This window comes from Condylura cristata, unplaced genomic scaffold (assembly GCF_000260355.1).
Source record: "Condylura cristata isolate star-nosed mole 26May11 unplaced genomic scaffold, ConCri1.0 scaffold00017, whole genome shotgun sequence".
Classification (NCBI taxonomy): Eukaryota; Metazoa; Chordata; class Mammalia; order Eulipotyphla; family Talpidae; genus Condylura; species Condylura cristata.
In genome coordinates this window covers 30217944-30240847 of record NW_004567118.1, presented here as the reverse complement: position 1 = coordinate 30240847, position 22904 = coordinate 30217944, and the positions used below count along the sequence as shown (strand labels likewise).

The window sequence follows — 22904 nt, the reverse complement described above, 5'->3', positions numbered from 1 at the left end:
GTCCTTTTACCCCTAACACACACTGTCCATCTCGCCCGCCCACCCACCATTTTCCCGGGGGGTGGGGGTGGGGAATGGGTTAAGAAGCGTTTAAAAAGGGCTTGATGAAAAAACTCGGATGTCAATTAAAAATGCTCGGAATAATTAAAATATATAGAAAAGCATTAAGGCCACTATAGCTCGAGAGGTTGTGCAACTTTTGGGGAGAGGGGGAGTAGGTACTGCGGGGGATGCCGGGACAGGAATGAGGGTGAAATAGGAAGAGGTCTACGGGTGAAAATAAAGGAGACTGGAAGGAAAGGGAGTAATAGGAGGGGAAGAGGAGGGGAGGGGAAGGGAGGGGAGAGAAGGGTCTCGGCATTTAGTATTTGGGAGACACGCTGTACCCTCTTCATCTAGCTTTTGACGCTTGGCTTTTTCTTGTCACTACCTTTGTCTCACTGTCCATCAGTAGGAACGTCCAAAACAGCTGTGGCTATGGACAGTGGGTCTATTTGTACATGAAGGTTGAGAGGGGGCAGTCAGCTATCAATGTTTAGAATCTCGAGCTGCCATTGAGCCCCTTTTACCATTAGGGTAACGTCCAGGACCCACGGCTTTGCATGGTGGGGACACTGTGCAGAGTCCAATCCTAACGTTCTTGAAAGGATAAGCTAGACCGACCCCGCGGTCTTCCAGAGAGCCCCGCGGGGAGGGCCCCGCGGGGAGGGTGGGCTTCCTGGCTGGCGCCCAGCACGAGCCTGTGATGCTGCCTGGCCCCCAGGAGGAGCCAGCTGTGCCCCGGGGCTGGTGCAGACCGAACTTGGAGCGCGGGGACTGGTCGACCTGTGTGTGCAGTAGACGAGTCCAGAGCATCCGATAAGGTAAATGGATTCCTCTGGGGTGGCGCGCTGCGCCGCGCCGCCAGGTGTTCAGGCTGACCCAGACTTCGTTTTTTCCTGCCTAGAATTTGCTGCCGCTGCCAAGCCTCGCGCAGCCCCCTAATTGGAGTTGTTCTGCTAGGAGACACTCTGGACCTGTGTCCCGAACAGCGTGGGACCCACTGCTTCAGAGCTGAAACGCTCATGCGCTGCGCGGGATCAAACTCTGGGACTGAGGTTGGCGGGAGGGCTGTTTCTAGGAACTGCGGGGCGACTTGATCATGGTCCCCGACCCTTAAGAAGCTAAATGACCCAAGACCATGGGGGAGGGGCCGGGAATCTGTTCTCCACCAGAGCTGGAAAGCTACCTGACCACCCCCTACCCCCAAGGGATTTGTCATCTCAAACCCAAAAGAGCTAATATCCACCTGGCAGATTATTCACCCACCTGCCATGTTTGTTCATGAATATTAAATGTCAAAGCGCAGTGCTGTTAACACAGATTTAACTTGGAAATGTCTGCAGTTATGATACCTCTGATGGAATAAATCGTTTTCATTTTCCTTTATATGTGCTTCTTTTCATTTCCAACTATGCAGCAACACTGCAAATTTCCCAATCTGCTCCAACTTTCACCTTAAGATCTTCACAGCCCTACTACTGTCCCTCCACAACAGATTTCTTTAGTATCACTATCCAGCATTTCAAGATACAGCCATTTCCCTAAACATTTCCCTATACACACCTCTCAATGGCTTCTTCCTCTGTATCAAATCCCAATAATATGCCACTGTCCAGTTCTACTATCATCTAAATGTCTGCAGCTATTCCATTGTAGCACCACCCGATGCCCCTCCACATTTAGTCCCCACTCTTCTCCATTATCAAGACACTGATGCCCAGGTTCAATCCCCAAGCTCTAGCATTTGCCTCTATTCACCCAACTGTCTTTATAAGCTGTGTTCCCCAATATCAGGACCTCATATTTTGTCTTCCCACAACCCTTCATCACCATTAAAGCCTTAACAGATTGCCAAGTACACTGACTGTTCTTCAGCCTCAGCCCATGTTTTATAGTCAGTTTGCTACAATGTATGACCCAGTGTTATCCATACATTTGATCCTATGTTTTCTCCATCACTCACTGCCTTCCGGTGAGTGCTCAAGATATGATCCCCCAATATCCCTCAGCAAATCCCAATAGAATCCTCCCCTCCCATTCCCAAAACTACAGTTTTCTGTCCAATAACTGGTACATTGTTTCAATATGGTGATCTTTTCTGTAATATCAAATTTAGGTCTCCATTCTCCATCCCAGATTCTAATAATCTAGTTCCCACAGCTATACAATTATATTTTATTGCTTCTACAACCTGAACATTGGTTCCAATATTTTGCTAAATTTCTAGCCCATTTGATCTTCATTGTTGTACCCCAAATTTGTCTCCCCAATGCTGCATTCCAGTCCTCAGCATCCACATCACTACTGTCCTCAATATTAAATTAACCCCAAACTCTAACCACTTTCTACCTAAATCCCTATAGTCTCCCCTATTAGCTCTTTTCTCCGCACCTTGAAATTCTTCATTCCATTGAATCCCAATGTTTGGCCCATATCTTCCAATAAGAACCAAATTTTCAATACCTTCACACCATCCTTTTCCCTTTATCATCCTCATGTGTCTGATCAGACCAATATTTCTCTTAAGTTTAAGTATCTGAGAATATTTGGTCATACTCCCCTCTCTTTCCACTGCCCACTTAATTTCTTAACTAGTTTCCCTATACTTCTCAAATACTCTCAACTGCCCCTCAATTTCGGAGTTTTTGGTTAAGAATCTCCCTTGTCTAGAAGCTATAAAAGCCTTTTTGTAGCTTTACCATAAAAATAAGGGGGTTAAAATCCAAAATCTGTAACTCCTGCAACTCAACAACAAAAATACAACCCAAATGAAAAATTAGCAGATCTAAATAGGTGTTTTACCAAAGAAGGTATACAGAAGGTCACATACATGAAAAGATGTTTTGTGTTGCTTATCATTAAGGAAATGCAAACCAAAGCCACAAAGAGATTCCCTCATACCAGTTAAAAATAGCTACTGTCAAAAAGTCAAGAAATAAGCAAGGATGTAGAGAAAAGGCAACCTTTATACACTACTGATGGGAATGTAAAGTGGTGCAACCCTAGTGGAAAACAGTATGGAGGCTCCCACAAAATTAAAAATACAATTGCCATACGATCCAGTAATCCACCTGTGGGTATTTACTTAAAGAATATGAAAACCCTAATTCAAAAAGATACATGCATCCCTCTGTTCACTGCAGCGATATTCACAATAGCTAAGATATAGAAACAACCCAAGCCTGGTGATGACTGAGTGTCTAAAAGAGAGATGGGACGGATACACTTAATTTTTTTATGATAAAACAAAAAATTTTTCATTTGGGTAAAGTCATACTGAAGAAGAAAATAACATGATAGCACAAAATTCTTTTAAAAAATTTAAAATAAATGTATTTAATGTATAGGTTTGGGGAAAGGCCTCTGATAAATACACAGGGTTATCAAGGGAAATACAAGCTTCTTAAACCTATGAACAATTAATTGCAAATTAATACCTGAAGTTACTCCTCTATACATGGGGAAAATGCCAAACCCTGTTCTCTAGGAAGACATGAGGGCAAACAATATCTGTGAGTAACTATTTTTACTTCTCCCCTTTCGCTGGGTGATCTAATACTTTTTGCAGACTAAATACAAAAGGAAGTATTAGAACCTATTGAATTTAAACACAAGACATAGCTAAAAGTTCCCACTGAAAGAACTAAATATTTGATGTTGATGAATGACTAAATAAATTAAATATTAGATTACAAGACAGACCCAAAACTAAATAAAGGATGAAAAACAAAATGGTATAAAACAACTAGTTGGTATAGACCTAGCTAATGGGTAGGTCCCTTTTCTATTCCAGCGAGATGTTTTCATGTCTTCAGACTTCTACTGGACACCACACTCCAACATACTCAACTTCAAGGTCTTGGTCATGGAAAAGACTGTAGAATAAAAATTGCTTCGTTGTTCATCACTAAAAAAAAAAACCTGGTTCGCTTTTGGTTGTTTTTTGGCTATATGCTTCTTTCAACTAGTTATCAACTTTCTTGTGTAAGAAAGCTACGGGATAGAAACACGTAGTTGGCATGCAGCATAGGAGCTGATTAATGAAGAAGCCATCCAGTTAACCTTTTTTCCACATTTGGTCTCATTCAAAGAATAAACCAAAAGCATCAGTGTTACAAAGGATTCATGACCAAGGTACAACTTTCCAAAAAGGCTTTTGGCCAGGGAAAACTTTACTTCTTCAATCAGGCCCACAAATAAATTGTTACTGAGTCAAGAATCCCTTCCCACCTACTATAGGCCTCTAAGAAACAGATGCTTCAATAATTAGTTCAGGGTAATAGAAAGTTAAGCATGGAGGAGAAAAGGAAATACAGAATATGAGCAAACAAGGAAAACAAAATATACAATTCACTAGAATAAGAATAATCACTGTTGACGTAAAATCCTTTACCACTCTTTCTGACAGGCTCCTTTTACTATCTGCAAATTAAGATATTTTCAGTTTTTCACCTTCCATTTCCATATTGTCTCTAATAGTCTGTAGTTTCCTGGAGTTTTGGGTCAGAAACACTAAACTTTCTCTAAACTCACTAGTCCCGTGATCTCTGCCAATATTCTCAAGCTCATCAAACAGAGCCAATGTCTCTCTGAGTTTGGCCTGAGTAATTTTTTGCTCTTCTAATTCTGCAAGAAGAGCCTGTTTAGTACATAATTCAGTTTTATACTTCTCCTGTAATTGTTCAATTTCTTTTTGGAGAAGCTGGAATTCTTCCTCACTGCAAGGATGCATCTCCTGGGATTTGTCTTCTGGAAGCAAGATGTTTGGAGGAATGTGCAAAATCAACTGTAAAAATAGCTGCTCCATTTTGCCAAAAAGGTGATCAAAGCGTCCTTTCATGAAGCAAAGAAACTTCTCTGTGCATTTACGGATCTGGACAGGGCTAATCTCACAGCCTGGGAGGCCTTCCAGCTTCTTCAGAATAACCTGTTCAACGGCCTGCATCACTTCAAATAGGTAGTCTTGAAATGCAATGTAGATCCTAAGCATGCAAGTTTGTGGTGTAAAACCAAAAAATTGTGCCTCATAAGTCATTGGATCAACAGACATCTTGACTATTTTGCTGTGTTAATTTTGATTGATTAAAAAACCTGTAAATGAAAGAAGGAAAGAATTTCATTAGATGAAAGTTATCTGAGGAAAATAACAAAACACATTACAGATTGGGGTTGTGGGGGGGTGGGGGTAGAAATGTGACCAAAGCAGCAAATAATTTTAAGAGTTCTGCACCTCGATTCCCAATACAAAATTCCAGCTTTATTCAACACTAGGATGTACATCCTTGCCTCTGAGATCCTTTCCATCAGGCTATAAACTCCCTTCCCCTCTTCATTGTTCATTCTTTTCACCTCTCATTTATTGAGAACTCTGGCCTATGGATCATTCTGAATTTTCTTACCATCCCAGACAACTTTCAAGTTTATGACAGAACCAGAAATTCAGGTTTCTTGAATTTCAATGACCTTCATCTCCCTCCTTTTAGTCACTTGGCTACCTCTATTTGTAACTTCTCTCCTTGACTATTCCTACTTGTTGATTTCATATGCTATTCTTCCAGTTGTCCTAAATATGCTTATCTCACATCTTCAAGACTTTCAGCCCTCTGAAACTATTTTCTCTTTGTCTCTCCCACTTCCCTCCTTCCCCTATCTATTTCAGGCTCCACAATCAGGCTCCACAATCTATCACTTCAGCCACCACCTTGCCAATGGCTTCAATTCCCTAGTCTTTCCAACCTAGTTGTCTGAAAATAAACCCCAATCAAAGCTAAGTACAACCCTGGCATGCTTTTCCAGGGTTTAGGAGTCCTTTCAGTTGTAAAATCTTGGAAAACTGCACTATCTTCTAGTTGCTATGGCAGTTAAACTCAGTCACCTCTTTCTGAGCTATAAGCATAGAAATAAGAAAAATATTATTCCTTCAGATAAAAGCAATTGGCCAGAACAAATGGCTAACTCAATTACCTGATGACTATAGGATGAACTTATCAAAGAATTTAAAGCAAATAGTGTTGTCAAATCTTTCAATTGGGATGACAAGATGCTATTAATCTTGAGAATTTATAAATGTAATTGCTAAAAATAAAATGGTTATTTAACTGTTTGACTGTATAGCCAGGGTGAAATTTTTCTATCTTTGTAATCTCATTCACAGATGACATTTTTTTTTTTTAAAGATTTATTTATTTATACATACAGAACTGGGGTACAGGCCAGAGGAGCAGGGGTGGTGAGAGGCTTCACCAGAGACAGAGTGGGGAGCAGAACAGGCAGATCAATGAAGTACACTGCTGAGGGGAGCAGCGGGCGGGTCAGGAGAGGTCTGCCACACCATGTGGTCACCTCCGGGGCAGGCGGGAATCGAACTCATGCAGAAGCGGCTTTAGATTCTCAGTGCAGTGCTTTAACCCGCTGCGCCACCAGGGAGGGCCGACATTTTTTTTTTAAGATTTATTTATTTATGCATACAGAACTGGGTATAGGCCAGAGGTGCAGGGGCAGAGAGAGGATTCATCAGAGACAGGGTGGGGTTCAGAACAGGCAGATCAATGAAGCAACAGTAATAAAACCGTTCTCTTTTCTGTTTTGTAAAGATAATTCTATATATTCAATGTTCCCCTATGCTTTTAGGATCAAGTTGAAACTCTTTCAACATGGCTTACAAGAGTCTTTACACTAACTTTTACTAACCATCCACTCTGTCATCCTTTTTAAGTGCATCACAAGTGCAATGAAGCTGATAATATCTCATACTTCTTCACACACTATTTTTGGCCCATGTTAGCTTCTTTTATGTTAGTGTTCCATCTCCCATAGGAAATTACCTTAGTGTTTACAACATATGCCCTTTCAACTCACCTTTAATTTTTGTTTATCTCTAATAAGTTTTAAATATGTAATCTTGAAAATTTTGTATCATACTCTACATTTTTATTTTGCATTACTTCATCTTATATTTCATTCTGAAGTACTCCATCAATTTTATCATATGCGTATACCACTTAATGTGCCCCTTCTTGGGACAGATACCTAGTTTGCCTTCAGCACCTTGCTACACAAATAAAAGACACCCTCCTAAAATGTCTCCTCTGGAACTTGCAGGACATTTACATGGGTAAGTAACTGCTGGTCAGTTTACATATATGTAATTTCTCAGGGTAGGGAGATAAGGTATATAAAACTGGTTTACACTCCTACGTGCAAAATAAAAAAAGAGGATTTATTTCTCATAGCTTCACCACCTCTATTGGTATTATTTAGCAGTCTAATTTTTGCCAATTTTGTAAATGTTAAATTATTTCAGTGTTGTTTTTTGAAAACCGACCAAAACCGCCTAGCCCCATGCTCAAGTTAGACACTTGACTAAATTACATAAAACCTTCCTCTACACATACAACTTACTGTTTACTTAGCATGAGTTTACTAATTTAGGAGGCATGAGCATTTTCACTGTTCAAGTGAGCTGACTATTCATTATGAACTCCCCAAAAGATGAATCAATGCTTCAATGGGAAGCATGGAAGATATATGTACCCTATGATTTTTCTGACATCCTTGCATCAGCTGTTTCTGCCCATCCTAATCAATCTTCCCAAACCCTATCCAATCCTAACCAAGTTCCCAGATTTTAAGACCCACCTGAAACCAAACTTGCAATTCTAAAAATTCCAGTCTTGCCATACTTCCTTGTGAGATGCTGAGACACTATTCTGTTGAGGTAGTGCTCTCCCTTACCAAAATAAGCAATACATTCGGCCTTGTTTTATCAACAGATTGCATGCGTGACATTTGGGGAGCAGCTAAAAATACATAAATATACAGTCTCCGATTACCAGTCAAGTTGCGCGTACATCAGCTTTCATACATATTAGCTTTCATACATATTAGCTTTCGAGGTTTCTCTAAGTTACCCACCCACTTTCCCTTAAAAAGCCACTTTCTCCGGCCCTTTTCTTGATTCCTTCCTTATCTACTACCTGACTTGATGGCTACAGGAGTTCAATACATTTTAGGGCTGCCTTATAACCCACCAAATAAAACACGACACTCTTATCTTTGCCTACCACGAAAACCACCTGGGTTTCAACCAGATCGAGTTCTGTACCCCCCGCCTCCCCCGCGCGAGGTGTTTCCCTCCAGGAAGGATGGAGTGGCCAAAATTCCTTCAAGGGTCTATCCAAACACACTTCCTCGCAACGCACCAGCGCCTCTGAATTCCCACCAGAACATCTCCCGGTAGTGACAAGTTCTACCTGAGGACATTATTATTCGCGGACCCATCTAGCCTTCCTTGCTAGATTAAGCGTCGGCTTAATCAATGAGTGGAGAGGAGTGCTGTGGAGAGGAGTGCTGGAGCGAACCATCAGCGCCAGCCGCTGCCGCGCAGATAGCTTCCGGCCGCCGGGCGTTCCCATCGGGCGCCGCGACCCCGCTGCATGCCGGGACCTCCGGGGAAAGGTTAAACACCCAGCAGGCGAGGCCGCCCCAACACCCTCGACGACGCCTAGCCCAGTACCACCCCGCTCCTCAACAGAGAAAATGCAGCCCCGTGGCACTCACCTAAGCGACCGTGCGGGGAAGCGGAGCCTGACTCACATCGAGTTCCCGCCACCTCCTTCAAACCACCGCTGGCAGCCCGAGATAGGCTGCGTCGCCCGCCCGGCAAAATTCCAACGGATACCTTCCCCGGCGAACGGGAGGGAAGGCGGGAGGCGAGCGCACTCCTGATTGGCTGGCTCTCCGCCCGGGATGGGGCCTCCTAGGTTGGTGGCCCAACGGGGCCGGGCGGGAAAGCTAGCTGTGGCTGGCTGGGATTGGCGGAAGGAACCGGTATTTACTCTTCTCCCGGACGTTGGTGGGCGGAGAAGCAAGACTGGAGCGCCGCGGACAGGAACTCGTGATTGGCAAGTGTGCGAGGCGTCTGCGACGGGTTGCGCGGCTCTGATTGGGCGACCGCGTCACTTGGCGGGCGGGTCCTGTATTGGCCCCGCCCCCGTAGCTCGGGCTGACTGGCGGAAGGGGAAGTGCAGGGGGCAGGCGGCGGTGGGGAAGATGGCGTACCAGAGCCTCCGACTGGAGTACCTGCAGATCCCACCGGTCAGCCGCGCCTACACCACCGCCTGCGTCCTCACCACCGCCGCTGTGGTGAGCAGCTGCAGCGCCAGCTTTTCACTGTCCTGGCAGATATGCCTGGGTCCTCAGGAAACTGGGGTTTGGGCCTCCGGGAAACCTCGAGGGGTTGGTCTCAGGGGTGGGTGGAATCATTCAGGACCCACTTTGGGGTTCGCGATGGCCCCTAGAGAGCTTATCCAATAACTGGAGGAGTGCTGCTCCGTCAAGTGCGAGCTTCTGGCCGAACGGTTTTTGAGATGAAGGCCCCACCTACAGCAAGTCAGGACTGCAGGAGCCTCCCACCCGGGAGACCCGTCTGAGAACTGTGTTAATGGCAAGCGGTGCCGTGGTAACTAGTGGAAGGAAGGGCCGCTTACTAAAGAAACTGAGGTTTTGAGGATAGAACGCTGGAAGCTGTCCAAAGGAAATTCGTGAAATCGAGGCTGGGTACTGAGGTTGGGGCTGGAAGCACCCAGCCCAGTCGTTACGGGGTGTCGAGTCTCGCCTCGTCTGAGTGACTTATGTTGGTCCACACAACTCTTTACAGGTGGTGCCGGTGCGGTGGGCAGATTCACAGCAGCTGCTCTTGCTTGCGCTGTGTCTTAAGAAAGCCCCATCTGCCTCCTGTGTCTTCGTGTCAGCCTCAGCAAGCCTTGCCTGTTTGAAATAAGTGTTTGTTTTGTCTTAAGTTTGAGGATACCAGGAATTGGAACAGTTCAGGGAAATATTTACCAGCACTTTCTCTGGTTTAAGGAAAAAAAGCTTTAAAGGAATTCAGCCTAAATGACTGAGTTGGAAATTGCAAGGCCTACTAATTCTTTGTTGTAACTTTAAAAAATTGTTTCTCCATCAAGTATGCTTTAAGAATCTCTTTTTCTATTTCAGCAGTTGGAATTGATCACACCCTTTCAGTTGTACTTCAATCCTGAATTAATCTTTAAACATTTTCAAGTAAGTGGGCCATCATAGCCACAGTTAATGTTTCAGTGTTCTAGCTTATTTTTTTTACTTTTTAGTAGCAAATCCTGCCCTAAGTTCCTCTGCATGTACCAAATCAGAATTACCAAGGATAGAAACTTAAGAATCTGTCTTTTATTTGTACAGTTCTGTTTGGTATTTAATTTGATGTACCCGGTCCCTGTATTTAAGAATCACTGGTTCAGAGTTAATACTGTAGTTTGGTAGGAGACCCACCAGCTAGCTGACAACAGAGAGTCTTACAGGATGACCTGATGTTTTCCACTGGCCACACCCACCACCACCTTAGTGTTATCCTTTCACAAACTCAGCTCTCTTTGTGTTTTTAAATTGATCTATCTTCCAAGGATCAGATCATGCTACCAGAATGCCAAAAGACATCTAAAACAACATAGTGGAATATAGTCTTTTCCAAATCTTAGCATGCTAAAAGAGGGATGTGTTTATCTGGATGATCATGTAGTTTATAGCTAGACTGGGAGAGAAACCCAAAAGCCAATGATTCTGACTACACATGCTATTCATTTTGTCTCAGCTTTATTTCGGTCACTCACTAACCTCCAGCTCACCTTTTAAGATGACTGTGTTGTGTAGCCTTCTCAGCATCATCCTAGGTTATGTCCTTAGGTAATCTGTTAATACTTTGTTTAGAGAACCTCTCACCTGTGCCTGTCCCCCAAGGTCGAAGACTCTGAATCCTGAGTCCAGTCACTGCATAGAACTTAATTATTTCAAATCTAGTAGTTATTAGTTCTTAAGAATTTAGTGATGCATAAAACAATCCTGTGGACTTTGTTGTTGCTGTCTTCCTTAATATTTACATAACCTTTACTGGGAGCCTTGGCTTCATCCAAGTATTGCTTACTGTTTACATTCTTGGTTTTATTTTGCCTGGAGTTCCAACTTTTTTTTTTTTTAAGATTTATTTATTTATGCACACAGGAACTAGGGTACAAGCCAAAAATGCATGGGGTGAGAGGATTCACCAGAGACCAGGGGAGCAGAACAGGCAGAAGGTTCTGAAACACACAGCTGAGGGTAGCAGTAGGCAAGACAGGAGAGGTGCACCATGCTATGTGGGTCACCTCCCTGGCCAGGGATCAAACTCATGCTGCAGTAGCTGTGGAGAGCTTTCACAGTGCTGTGCTTCGACCCACTGCACCACCAAGGAGGGCCCTGGAGCTCAACTCTTGATGACAGCATGTGGAATTACGAGTTCTCGATTTAAGTTTAGAGTTTACCTCTACATACTTGAACAAGTCAATTAAACATGATCCAAGTCTCTTAGTTTACTTCCCTATGAAATAAGTATGGTAGTCCCAGCCTGCTATCTCAGGATTTTTAAGATCACATGAGATAAAAAGCTCAGTGTTCTACCATTGAAAGGATATGTTAGCATTTCCTCCATGAAAATAAGTGTCCCTGTGTCTACCAATTAGAATCTATAGTTATTAGAGCATAGGTGCAATAGGGAATTGGTTATTCAGACTCAAACTTGAACTTTTGCGTTAGAATCACTTTGCTTTGAATGTTTCTCTATTGGACCCTGAATTTTTTCTCTGGTGTTTCAGGATCACTCGTTGCATTGTGATACTGCTTACAGAAAGGCACTATTTTTCTGGAAATTAACCTAGTCTTTCTATCAGACTTTTTCTTAATTTGTCTGACCATCTGGTGCGAGGTTTTGTTTTTTGGCAATAACAACTTCAAGGTTTCTATTCTGGATCCCTACAAATTTCAGAATCCAAATGACATCTTTTAGACTTTAATTAGAAGCAGCATAAAAATCTGGTGACCGATTTTTGGGTCAGAACACAGTATCGCCCTATCATGACCTTTTAATCATCATACTCATAACATAGGATATCCCTGTTGTCTTAATATGGAAATGTTCCTGGTAATACGTCTTATTTAATTTATTTTCTCTTGATTTTTTTTTGACAGATATGGCGGCTTATCACCAATTTCTTATTTTTTGGGCCAGTTGGATTCAATTTCTTATTTAACATGATATTTTTGTATCCTTTATTAAGTGGGTGAGCATAAAAATTTTATGTTTACTTAGGGAAAAGAATATTAGGTGTTTGTATTTTGTAAAATAAAAGATTAGTCCTGTTATTTGTGTTGCTGACTTAGCTATAACTTTTGGGTACTGTCTCAGTGGTACCCCTCTAGAGTACTTATTCAGATAATAATGGTTAAGGATGTTTATAGGTCACATTCAAGTGGGAAGTATTTAGCCACAAAATGATAACATGTCTGCCCTGTCACTACAAATCTGATAATGGGAGAGAATGATTTAACTGAGGCATATGTACTTCAAAAATATCATCAGGTACCAAGTAATAAAACACAAGCTGGGTAAAAATGAACAGATTTGTGGTGCCAGTCAGAATTAGAATATTTGAGATCTCCTTGGATCTTGGTTGCTGGTTCTATTGACCGAAAATACAGATGTCATAATTTCTGCCAGGCTTGCGATGATCTGGTTTGTTGAAAGAGCTGGTCAGATGATAATTGGGGCCTCTGAGGAAGGGATTCCTCCTTCACCCCCATCCTCTGGATTAAGAGGGGAATGACAGTTCAGTTCATCTGGTTGACAGAGGGCCTTGAAAGGGATGACAGGTCACCTGTCCTAGGATGGATTCCTGTGTCCTATATATCATTCTGGTAAGTTTCTAGTAAAAAGTTTTATTATAATACATCTTTATTGACTGAAGTATAGAAATGTTTAATCTGCCTGGCCTAGAAAAGTAGATTATCACATAAGGCGGCTTGGCCTGGATTGCTCCCAAGTTAAGTTGTGAAAAAGCGAGGATGGTGCAGATAGTATGTGATTAAATGTGGGAGAGTTGGTAACACACTTGATAAAGTTGAATAGGTAACTAGAAGCATGTTTATGCAGCACCTGTTTTAGTTGCCCTGTCAGGAGCAGATTTTGGAAAATATGAAACCAGTCTTCACTGTGCCTGAAATGTCTGGTACCAAAGAAGTAGACATACTATACTCATAAACAGAAGTAATGGCTTGACTTATGTGCAGTTCAAGTATACTCAGATGATAATATTAAACTGTACTTCTTCATATCTGTGTGCTTAACATTTTCTTAACTTGGAACTTAAGATATCGTTACTGTCGAATGCTAGAAGAAGGCTCTTTCCGAGGTCGGACAGCAGACTTTGTATTTATGTTCCTTTTTGGTGGATTCTTAATGACCGTATCCTTCAACAACTAGACAAGAAAACGTTAAAACATACCCTCTTTTTAAAAAGCTTTTCATCTGTCTCCCACAATTCACTAGATATTCTGAACAAAGAGAGACCAGTAGGCCTCCTTATTTTAGCTTCAGAGTACTGCTACTTATTTTACAGCACACTTTATGTGACAGCTTCTAAAACTAGAGGTTGGACAGGATGCTTTTCTACTGTGAGCAAGTCAAAGGAGCTTTTAGCCCAGGTGGGTTACTGTTAAGCATCTTAGATGCAGTAATGTTGATCTGTGTACTTGGCTTTGAAACTAAGTTGGTAAGATATTTATTTGGTCATGATCAAAACTGATCAGTTTTTTGTTTGTTTTGTTTTTTAAAGAATTGTTATCTATATAACAGATTTAACTGTAGTCCCATCTGACAAGGTAGTTTTTGGTCCAGCTGGCTTTATTCACTTCTGGAAAGGTGATTGAGCTCACAGTGAAAGAAGCTTAATGTAGGTACTAGATTAACACATTTTCCAAAGAGACAAGAATTTCATGAGAGCAGAATATTGATTTGAAGCAGCTACAGTCCAGATGGTAATTTTCAGACTTTTCCTTCTGAAGATTCAGCTCTGCTCAACTTTCCCAATTCAAACTTTGATGAGAACACAATCTTTAGTTCCCTTGCTCCGTCTTCCCCATTACATTTTTAATGTTGATATTTTCCTTAATGCCATTTGCTAGCTTTTCGGTTTGTTTGTGAGCTTAGTTTTCTTGGGCCAGGCCTTTACAATAATGCTTGTCTACGTGTGGAGCCGGAGGAATCCCTATGTCCGCATGAACTTCTTCGGCCTTCTCAACTTCCAGGCCCCCTTTCTACCCTGGGTGCTCATGGGCTTTTCCTTGTTGTTGGGAAATTCAATCATTGTGGACCTCTTGGGTAAGAGTCTTATCACTGCTTTTTCTATTTACTTGTGAACTTACTTTGTCACTGTTTTTTAGTTTAACCTAAGTGGCCTTCATGTATAGCTATTACAGGATTATTTGACAATTATGTGCTCAAAGGATAAAAAACAACAGATTTTTAATTTTTAATAACTGTATGTTGGCACTTACACTAAACTTAAGGAGTATGTTGGACTCACCTACGATAGAAATTTTCATCCTTTCCATCATCCTTTATCTCTGATTGCCTCTAGGTATTGCAGTTGGACACATATATTTTTTCTTGGAAGATATATTTCCCATTCAGCCTGGTGGAATAAGAATTCTGAAAACACCATCTATTTTGTAAGTATTCAACACAAGGCCATGTGTACCTTGTGGATAAGCCAGAGTAGTGTCCATGATCTGTGTTTTCCTGGGGCTCCCATTGCTCTTGGCACGTAGTTCAGGTCAGTAAATATTTGCAGATTGATCAGTCTGGCTGCAGCCGAGGAGCAAACAGTGCTGGGGGTGTGGCAGGACTACATGGGGGCTTGTGGTATAGTCCCAGGTGACCACTAGCACTCCTGTCCCTGTTTTTGTGGAAACTGCTGAGCTTAGAGAGGTGAGGTAACAAAATGGGCTAAAAAGGACTAGGGAAAAGTTTCTAATGAAATTTCTGGCCTTCCAAACAGATGGTAAAGATAAGCAGCGAAGTAGAGTGGGAAAGCTGTAGCTCTGGGCTGCAAGCCAGGTGAAGTGGTTTCACTGACTCACTAGGTGATTGTAACCATGGCCCTTCTTTTCATTTAAGTTTCCAGAGGGTAGAGCTTTGGCTATAAGACTTCTACTACAGAATTTTGTGTCCCTGGAATAAGTTGCATTATAAAGGACTCACTTGAAGAATAATTGAGAGCTATAAGATGGTGTCTCCTTGCTTTTTTTATTTTACTTTTTTTTTAATTGATTTATTTATACAAATAGAACTGAGGTACAGGCCAGAGGTGCGGGGGATGAGAGGATTCACAGAGGGATAAGAGAGATTCAGACAGAGTGGGGTGCAGAAAAGGCAGATCTCCTGAAATACACTGTTGAGGGGAGCAATGGGTGGGTCAGGAGAGATCTGCCACACCATGTGGGTCAGCTCCCAAGCTGGCAATTGAACTCTTGCTGCAGTGGCTGCAATAGCTTCATAGTGCTGTGCTTTAACCCATTGTGCTATCAGGGAGGGCTCTGTTTTGCTTCTTTGGTTTTCGTTTTGTTATGTTTTATGTAAAACCTGAAGACAGTTTCAGACTTAAGAAACTAATAGACAGTATAAAGACTTTTCCTTCCTCCGGTATTTGAAGGTAAATTATCAGACTAATGCCCTGTGGTCCCCTTTAGTGGATATCTTTTGTAAACAAAGACATTCTACTACAAAGCTAAAATCAAGAAATGATTTAATCCTTTGACCCAATCCCAGTTTTGCAATTTTCCTAAGTACTGTTCTTTTTAACACAAGAATTCAGTTCAGATTCAAGTATTGTATTTATTTGTCTTACCTCTTTTGTCTTCTCCAATTTGAAACAGTGCCTCAGTATTTCCTTGACTTTTGTGAACTTGTCTTTTTTAAGATAGGCCCATTTTGTAGAAAGTCTCTATTTGTCTAATATTCCTTCACATATAGGTTCAGGTGCGTTCTTCTAATTACAGCCTGTTAACACAGGATTTCAGTTCATCGAGTTTGTCAGAGTGCTGGTAATCACTATGATTACTTGATGAATGTGCCTGTAGGCTTCACTGTAAAGTAGCCTTTATTCCCTTTTGTAATTAAGTATTTTGGGGGAAGCTGCTTTGAGGCTATCTGAATATTGCTTTCCTTATCAGGTTTCATTCATTTATATCTATAATGAATTTGTGGTGCCATGTTTTATTCATAGATTATAATCCTTGTGATCATTGTTTAGTTTGATGCTTGCATGCTCCCAGATTTGGCCAGTGGGGATCCCTTCAAATTGATTCCTGAGTCCCTTTCAGCATGTTCCCATCAGTTTTTATTTCTTACCTACTTATTACTTCTGGTCCAGCAAGATATCCCAGGTCTCGCTTGTGTTTTCTTGACCCAAAAATATCAGCTATTTCTTCAAGAAGCTCTAGTTTTCTTTTTTGTGGAGAGTGCATTTAGGGTCCCAGATCCAGGTGTGCTAGGTGTGTGCATTCCTTTTGGAGTGTTGTATTTTCAGGTCCTCCCAGTGGACAGAGCAAGAGAATTAGATACATGCATATGAGTGTGTGTGCATACACATACTTTTAGATTAGTATATATTTTGATTCGTTTGTGCTACTACTCCCTGTTCTAGCATAAGTCTACATGATTTGTTCTAGGCTTTTTTTTTTTTCCCTCCATCATTTTACTAAATATTCTAAACTTAGAGAAAAGTGGAAAAAATTGTACACTGACCACCATTTACCTGGCACATAGGGTCTACAATTAATATTTTACTGTTCTTGGCTTTTGTACATGTATCACTCCATCGATCTTTCCATTCCAGTATACTTCTTCTCTAAATACTTTAGTATGTATATCATTAGTAAGGGTTCCTTTATTGTGCAAAAAATACACAAATTTCAAGTTTGTCAGCTAGTAGGTTCTCAGAGACACACATACCTGTGTAACTCAAAGTGTCATCAAGACAAACATTACTGTTACCGAGAAGTTCCTCACATACGTTCCCTGTCTATCTATCCTAGCCCCCATCCCCCAGGAGACTATCATTTTACTGATTTTGTTCCTCTCCAGATAAGTTTTGTATGTTCTACAACTTCATGAGTAGAATTATACAGTATGTATGCTCCTTTGTATAAAGGCTCTTTCAGTCAACATAATGTTTTCGAAATTCTTCTACCTCATTGCATGTGCCAATAATTTGTCTTCTTATTTGCTGAGCACTATTCCATTGTATAACACTCTTCAGTATTTTCTATCCCAGGAGTAGGAAACATAATTCTTATTGTCATGAATACATGTACTTATGCCCCCCTCATATGTAACACTGTTGCTTCCTCCCCTCCTGAGCACCTTGCTCATCCTGCACTGCCTCAGACTCCTCATGTCAGGCTTCTCTCTTACAGGAATGTCCTTTCTCAGGCTCTGTACCAGAGCATGCCCCAATTGGACTCTTGTCACCCTCTGCTCTCCCCACCCCATCCTGCTCTGGACTACCATGATTCCACTCCTCTGCATGGATACCTACTTTGTTGTGCCCTACTTAATGTTTAAGAAATAGAGGTCATCTCAGTTTTTAATATGCTTTCCTTTCATTATTTTTTAAAGATATATTTATTTATGCATACAAGAACTGGGGTATAGGCCAGAGGTGTGAGAGAGGAAAAGATCCACCAGAGACAGAGTAGGGAGCAGAACAGGCAGATCTACTGAAATAATGCTGAGGGGAGCAGTAGGCAGGTCAGCAGAGGTCTACTGCACCATGTAGGTCACCTCCCTGGTGCTACAGTGGCTGCGGACAGCTTCATAGTGCTGTGCTTTAACCCATTGCGCCACCAGGAAGGGCCTGTTTCCTTTCATTATTGTTAGAGCAAAAGTTTTATTTATTGACCACTTAGATTCCTATTTGAATTCCCTGTTCAACCTTGTATTTCCCTTGGTGTTTGTTTTTATTGTTAATCAAAGGAATTTAAAGTGATTCATGCCTTTTCTGATTCCCAAAATAAAAAGTTTTCAGATACATTTCTAATTTTATCAGCTGGGCAAGTACAGTTAGCAATATTTGTGCAGTATGAGTGCAAATAAAGAATGCTGCTTTTTGATTGTTAATTCTGAGTGACCATTTTGAATGACCATATGTAGTATTTAAAATGTCTTTTGGGGGCCCTCCCTGATGGTACAGCACTGTGAAGCTTTCTGCAGCCATTGCAGCACCAGTTCAATCCCCAGCCAGGGAGGTGACCCATATGGCATGGTGAACCTCTCCTGGCCCACCCGCTGTCCCCTCATCAGTGTTTTTCAGTACATTTGTCTGTTCTGCTCCCCACGCTGTCTCTGGTGAATCCTCTCACCCCCCACACCTCTAGCCTGTACTCCAGGTCTTCATGCATAAATAAATCTTTTTTTTTTTTTTAAGGTTACAAAATGTGATAGTATATTAAAAAATAAATGTCTTTTGGGGACCTTCATGTTGGCACAATGCTATCAAACTATCAACAGCCACTGCAGCATGAGTTTGATTCCCCTGCCAGGAAGCTGACTCACAGCACAGCAGACCTCTCCTGTGTCACCCACTGCTCCCCTCAGCAGTGTGTTTCACTAGATCCACCTGTTCTGCTCCCCACTCTGGTGAATCTCCCACCCACCCCAGTTCTTGTATGAATAAGTAAATCTTTAAAAAATAAAATGTCTTTTGAACATTTACTATCTCTTCTTATGCCTGAACTAATTTTTATTGAAATAATTTGTTAATATTTTTATTTTAATTGTAATAAAATACACATAAATATTCTTGACTTACACATTTTAACTGTACAGTGTAATAGCATTAAATATATTCACATATGCTTTCATCACCACCATCCACCTACAGGGCTCTCTTCATAATGCTAAACTGAAACCTTTTTAATAACTCCCCTACTGCCTCCAGGTCTTGACGACAATTTTGCTTTCTATCTATATGAGTTTGACTGCTCTATATTCTGTGTTCCTTGTGGTGATAGAATCACAATTTTTCTTGCATTTGTGACCAATTTATTACTTAGTACATTGTTTTCACGATTCATCTGTGTGGTAATGTGTGTCAGAATTTCCTCTTTATAAGGGTAAGAAATTATTCATTGTATGTGCCATTTGATTTATTCATTCAGTCATCTGTGGGTACTGTGTGATAACCTTGGTTGTGGGGGAACAGTCATGATAAATGAAATTCAGTTTAAAAAACAAGTCACATGGTCTAACCTTTGTCAAAATTATATATATGAAGGTTCTAGAATAATGAACACATAATAATGTTCTTGGAACTATAGGATATTTTGCTGATATATGTCTCCTGTTTCTCCACAATTAACATTTATAACTTTTGTAGTAAAAGCTAGTAAAGGTGGATAAAGTTAATATAAATGTAGAATAATTATGGATACCTTTATAGTATAGTAACTTCCATTGGCAAGCAGGTGTAATGCTTCTCCACTAGTGGGAACCCTGTGGCATCTTCACCAACCTTATCAGTGTTTAGGACCTGAGAAAAGTCTGGGGCTAAATTATTTCTGTTGCCTGTCTTTTAGGAAGGCTATTTTTGATACACCAGATGAGGATCCAAATTACAATCCACTACCTGAAGAGCGGCCAGGAGGCTTCGCCTGGGGTGAGGGCCAGCGCCTCGGTGGTTAAGGAATCAGTGCCAATAGCAAGACCCAGCTGGGAAGGACTCGGTGACATGTGCCCATTGCGGTTCTTTTATCCTTTGTGTTGCAAAAGTGTGGACACTTTTGACAGCTTGACAGATTTTAACTCCAGAAGCACTTTATGAAATGGTACACTGATCAATCCAGAAGACATTTCCAGCAGTTTGCCAGTGGTTCCTCACTACACTGGGACTGTAAGTGTAATCTCTTGGAGCCAAAAACTGGAGAAGCAGATACCCTGCCGCCTCTATCAAACAAGTATCTGAGTACTTGAGTTCTATGGTATAAGATAGAGCTTTTTCCTCTTCTTTGATAGACGAAGCCATGGTGTAAATGGAAGTTTCAGAGAGGACAAAATAAAACTGAATTCCATCTCACTCTCACTGAATTAAAGCTTTTGTGTGTGATCTTTTAAATTATGATAATGTATTCTAGCTCTCCTGCAAAGGTGTGAACTTAAAGCAGGTTACATGCCTGCTCTTCCAGCATCTTCACAGCTTTGGACTGAATTTCATTTCAAGATTGGAAATGTGGCTGTTATACTGTGTTATACACACTTTTTACCAGTTCAGAATGCCAACTCCAGCAGGAAGATTTGTTTCTATTGTCCTGATAGTTTGTTCTCCATCTGGGTTTTGCAAAAAGCATATGATAGGGATTGTGGTTCCTGTAGTAGCAGATTTCTTTTCTAGGAAAGTTAGCTATAAACACAAAATTAATGTCTTGCTTACTGTGCATTTCTCCATCAAGAGCCAGGAGAAAAACAGGTAATTGCCACACTGCTGGAAAACATGTTGACTTTGGAGTTAGATGAACAGGTACTGGTTAGGTAGGGATACATCTCTCCCAGGTCTTTGGCTGTAAACATTTATCATTTGCTTTGTGAAAAGCAAAGAAGTTTTGCAGAGCCAAGTACCTGATTTACCTTAAGACAGGGTCCACAGAAGTAGCACTTAAAGCTTCTGGTTCATTAAGTACTAACTTCCCTGGATCTGCATTCACACTGCTTAAGTGTTTCAGAAGCCCAGAATAAAATTGACACTCCCCCCAAAAAACACATTATTTCAAATAGTTTTTATAAACAGCCTGGAACCACTTTCCAGGGGATTCCACTTGATTAAGTGGTAGCTTTTGAGGGTATGAGGTTTTCCTCAGGTGAACTTGAGGTTTGGATTAAATGTCACAAACATCCTAAATGGACATCTTCAGGTTGTGAAGTGAAAGATATTTTAAGATCTTTAACTGGAGTATGCATACGTAATGGAATTAATATAAATATTTTACAGGTCACTAGTCACTAACTGCTAATATGATTGTTGTGATTTTATGGAACTTGGGTTAATGGGACTGCTTTTTTCCCTAAGTGGTCAAAAAATCTTTAAATGGCAATCTTAGAATGTATAATCCTTATGGGATTCTTAATTTTTGTCATGTCTTTGTTGAAGAAAGCTTTACAGTGTACTTCATTACAGTGGTTTTTAAAATTTTACCTCCCTTAGTTAAGAGATTTCTAATTCATGCAATTTTTGTGGTAAAGACTTAATATATATTCACTGTTCATTTAAGTAAGGGATGTATGTACATGTTAATGACTGAGTAGAACAGGAAACAATTTTTTAATTTATGGCACAATGCAAATCAGTTATGGGAATTTGAGTTCTCTGATTTTGTGGGATGAGAATTTCTGGTGGCGAGATGCCTTTCTGTTACACAGTGTCCTGGGCAGTGATGATGTCAACCACTGACCTCTTACAGATGGCCGGTTCCATAATCACCATCCCTTAGTAGAATACCAAAACTTAACTTAGACATAAGAAAAAGCCCTCACTTCATCCCCAGCTTAATTCTTAAATCTTGATTCTTCCAGAACACAACTCTTTTCATAAGGCAAGCAAACTGAAACGTGAGCCTTGATATGTAGTCTGGTCACCAACTTACCGATCTATACATAAATAAGGAGTTCCTGGATTCTAACCAGTGATACTGAAAAGCACACCTGACTAACACATAATTTTCTTTGTTGTAAAGATACAGTCGGTTCATTTTTTAAAAAATGGACGTGCAAATTTCATCTCCTTAGGAGATACATTTTATAAATATTTTTAAAGGTTGGGTTTTTTTCCCTGCTTTGGATTTCTATTTCTTTTCTCCACTTGTTCTTTTTCCTGTGTTACTCTTATGTGTCCTGATATCTTTCATACCTCTTGTGTGGTCTCTGCAGAGAGCATCCAAGTCCTGGATCTTAGTAATGAAACCTGTGTCTGGGACCTATGACAGTTAGCAATTAGAGCTATTGGCTTCTTGGGTAAGGGACTTCCTAAAATGCTCACGCCCTTGGTAATCAGTATTTTATATTGTGGCTGCACTTTTCCTTTGACATGTGAGTGTTGATAGTCACGGTACTGCCATTGTTTTTCACTGTTCTATAGGATGTCTGTCCCTTAATCTACTTGTATATTTTTGTGAGTTTCTGTAAAGTTGTTAAACTTTGGTCACAAATCACTCCTTGTTCAGAAATCCACAGTAACTTCTTTGTAAGGCCCACATCAATGAATACTGTTAGTCTTCGTCTGAACCTTACTCCCACTTCTTCCTAAGAGAGACCTCAATTTAAGTCTCTTTAGTTCTTAAAGACCTGGCCCTGTTCTTAGCCCCTCAAGTAATCTTGACTCTTGAGTCCTATTTCATTGTCGTTCTTCTCTGAATCCCTATAAAGTCTCAAGTCTGTATGACATACTCTTACACCAAATTATATAATGTACTGTTCCTAGCTGGTACATGTATATTAGTCTTGTCTTCCTCATGAGAATGTAAGCTCCTTTAAGGGCAGGGACCATGTCTTAAAATTTTGTATCCACCACAGTGCCTAGCACAGTGCTTGGCACATGGGTGCTGAATAAATACTTTGTTTATTGATCAGCAAACTATTATCTGGTATTTTTAATTATAGAGGGGAGGGATCAATAATGTGTGTATGCAAGCCTCTACCTGTGTAGAGGTTTGTGATTATTTCGAAGTGGGTTGAGTAAGACATGATTGGGGCAGTGGCTTGATAGACAAGTCTGCAGACAACAGTGACTACCAATTGGTATGATCAAGTTTAGAGCAAATAGGTCATAGCCATCCCAAACCAGGTAGGAATGAAATGTGTTTGAGCCTTTTGGTAGTATACAGGAGTTAAAAGTCAGCACTATCAAGCTATTGCCAACCATTGCAGCATGAGTTCCATCTCCTGGCCAGGGTACCCACTTGGGGCAGCAGAC

At 41.0% G+C, this 22904-nt stretch overlaps 3 protein-coding genes and 1 long non-coding RNA gene across 7 annotated transcripts in view; 3 read left to right on the top strand and 1 right to left on the bottom strand.

The window, feature by feature from the left end:
* LOC105853749 overlaps positions 1–248 on the top strand; it is a 1053-nt gene extending 805 nt beyond the window's left edge. The window contains exon 2 of the mRNA XM_012726087.1: positions 243–248. Coding sequence (XP_012581541.1) covers positions 243–248 — 6 coding nt within the window. The remainder of the gene's footprint in view (positions 1–242) is intronic.
* An 87-nt stretch (positions 249–335) lies between these two features.
* Positions 336–1427, top strand: LOC105853759. The gene is made up of 2 exons (XR_001145524.1): positions 336–863; positions 947–1427. It is a non-coding gene; the product is annotated as an uncharacterized LOC105853759 (long non-coding RNA).
* A 1896-nt stretch (positions 1428–3323) lies between these two features.
* MIS12 (MIS12 kinetochore complex component) lies at positions 3324–8800 on the bottom strand. 3 transcript variants are annotated; one of them, XM_012726012.1, is made up of 2 exons: positions 8602–8800; positions 3324–5133 (listed from the first exon to the last, which is right to left on the bottom strand). In XM_012726012.1, the coding sequence occupies exon 2, from the start codon at positions 5090–5092 to the stop codon at positions 4472–4474; it is 621 nt and encodes a 206-aa protein (XP_012581466.1). In that variant the 5' UTR covers positions 5093–5133; positions 8602–8800; the 3' UTR covers positions 3324–4471. The 3 variants fall into 3 exon arrangements, with proteins under 3 accessions (XP_012581466.1, XP_012581467.1, XP_012581465.1); XM_012726013.1 differs by lacking the exon at positions 8602–8800 and adding an exon at positions 8244–8405; XM_012726011.1 differs by lacking the exon at positions 8602–8800 and adding an exon at positions 8295–8405.
* A 249-nt stretch (positions 8801–9049) lies between these two features.
* On the top strand, positions 9050–22560 carry DERL2 (derlin 2). Of its 2 annotated transcripts, XM_004684743.2 has the most exons (7): positions 9050–9186; positions 10039–10104; positions 12076–12149; positions 13255–13348; positions 14068–14263; positions 14523–14613; positions 19522–22560. In XM_004684743.2, the coding sequence occupies exons 1-7, from the start codon at positions 9094–9096 to the stop codon at positions 19625–19627; spliced, it is 720 nt and encodes a 239-aa protein (XP_004684800.1). In that variant the 5' UTR covers positions 9050–9093; the 3' UTR covers positions 19628–22560. The 2 variants fall into 2 exon arrangements, with proteins under 2 accessions (XP_004684800.1, XP_012582148.1); XM_012726694.1 differs by lacking the exons at positions 12076–12149; positions 13255–13348; positions 14068–14263; positions 19522–22560 and having other exon boundaries at positions 9067–9186; positions 14523–14588.
* Positions 22561–22904: the final 344 nt, after the last annotated feature.

Bases quoted from the DNA above. Each gene is read 5' to 3' on its own strand.
- MIS12 (XM_012726012.1), bottom strand. From the start codon at position 5,092: ATGTCTGTTGATCCAATGACTTATGAGGCACAATTTTTTGGTTTTACA.
- DERL2 (XM_004684743.2), top strand. From the start codon at position 9,094: ATGGCGTACCAGAGCCTCCGACTGGAGTACCTGCAGATCCCACCGGTC. The intron at 13,349-14,067 runs GTATCCTTCAAC...GCCATTTGCTAG, and splicing joins TTGGTGGATTCTTAATGACC to CTTTTCGGTTTGTTTGTGAG. The intron at 14,614-19,521 runs GTAAGTATTCAA...CCTGTCTTTTAG, and splicing joins CTGAAAACACCATCTATTTT to GAAGGCTATTTTTGATACAC.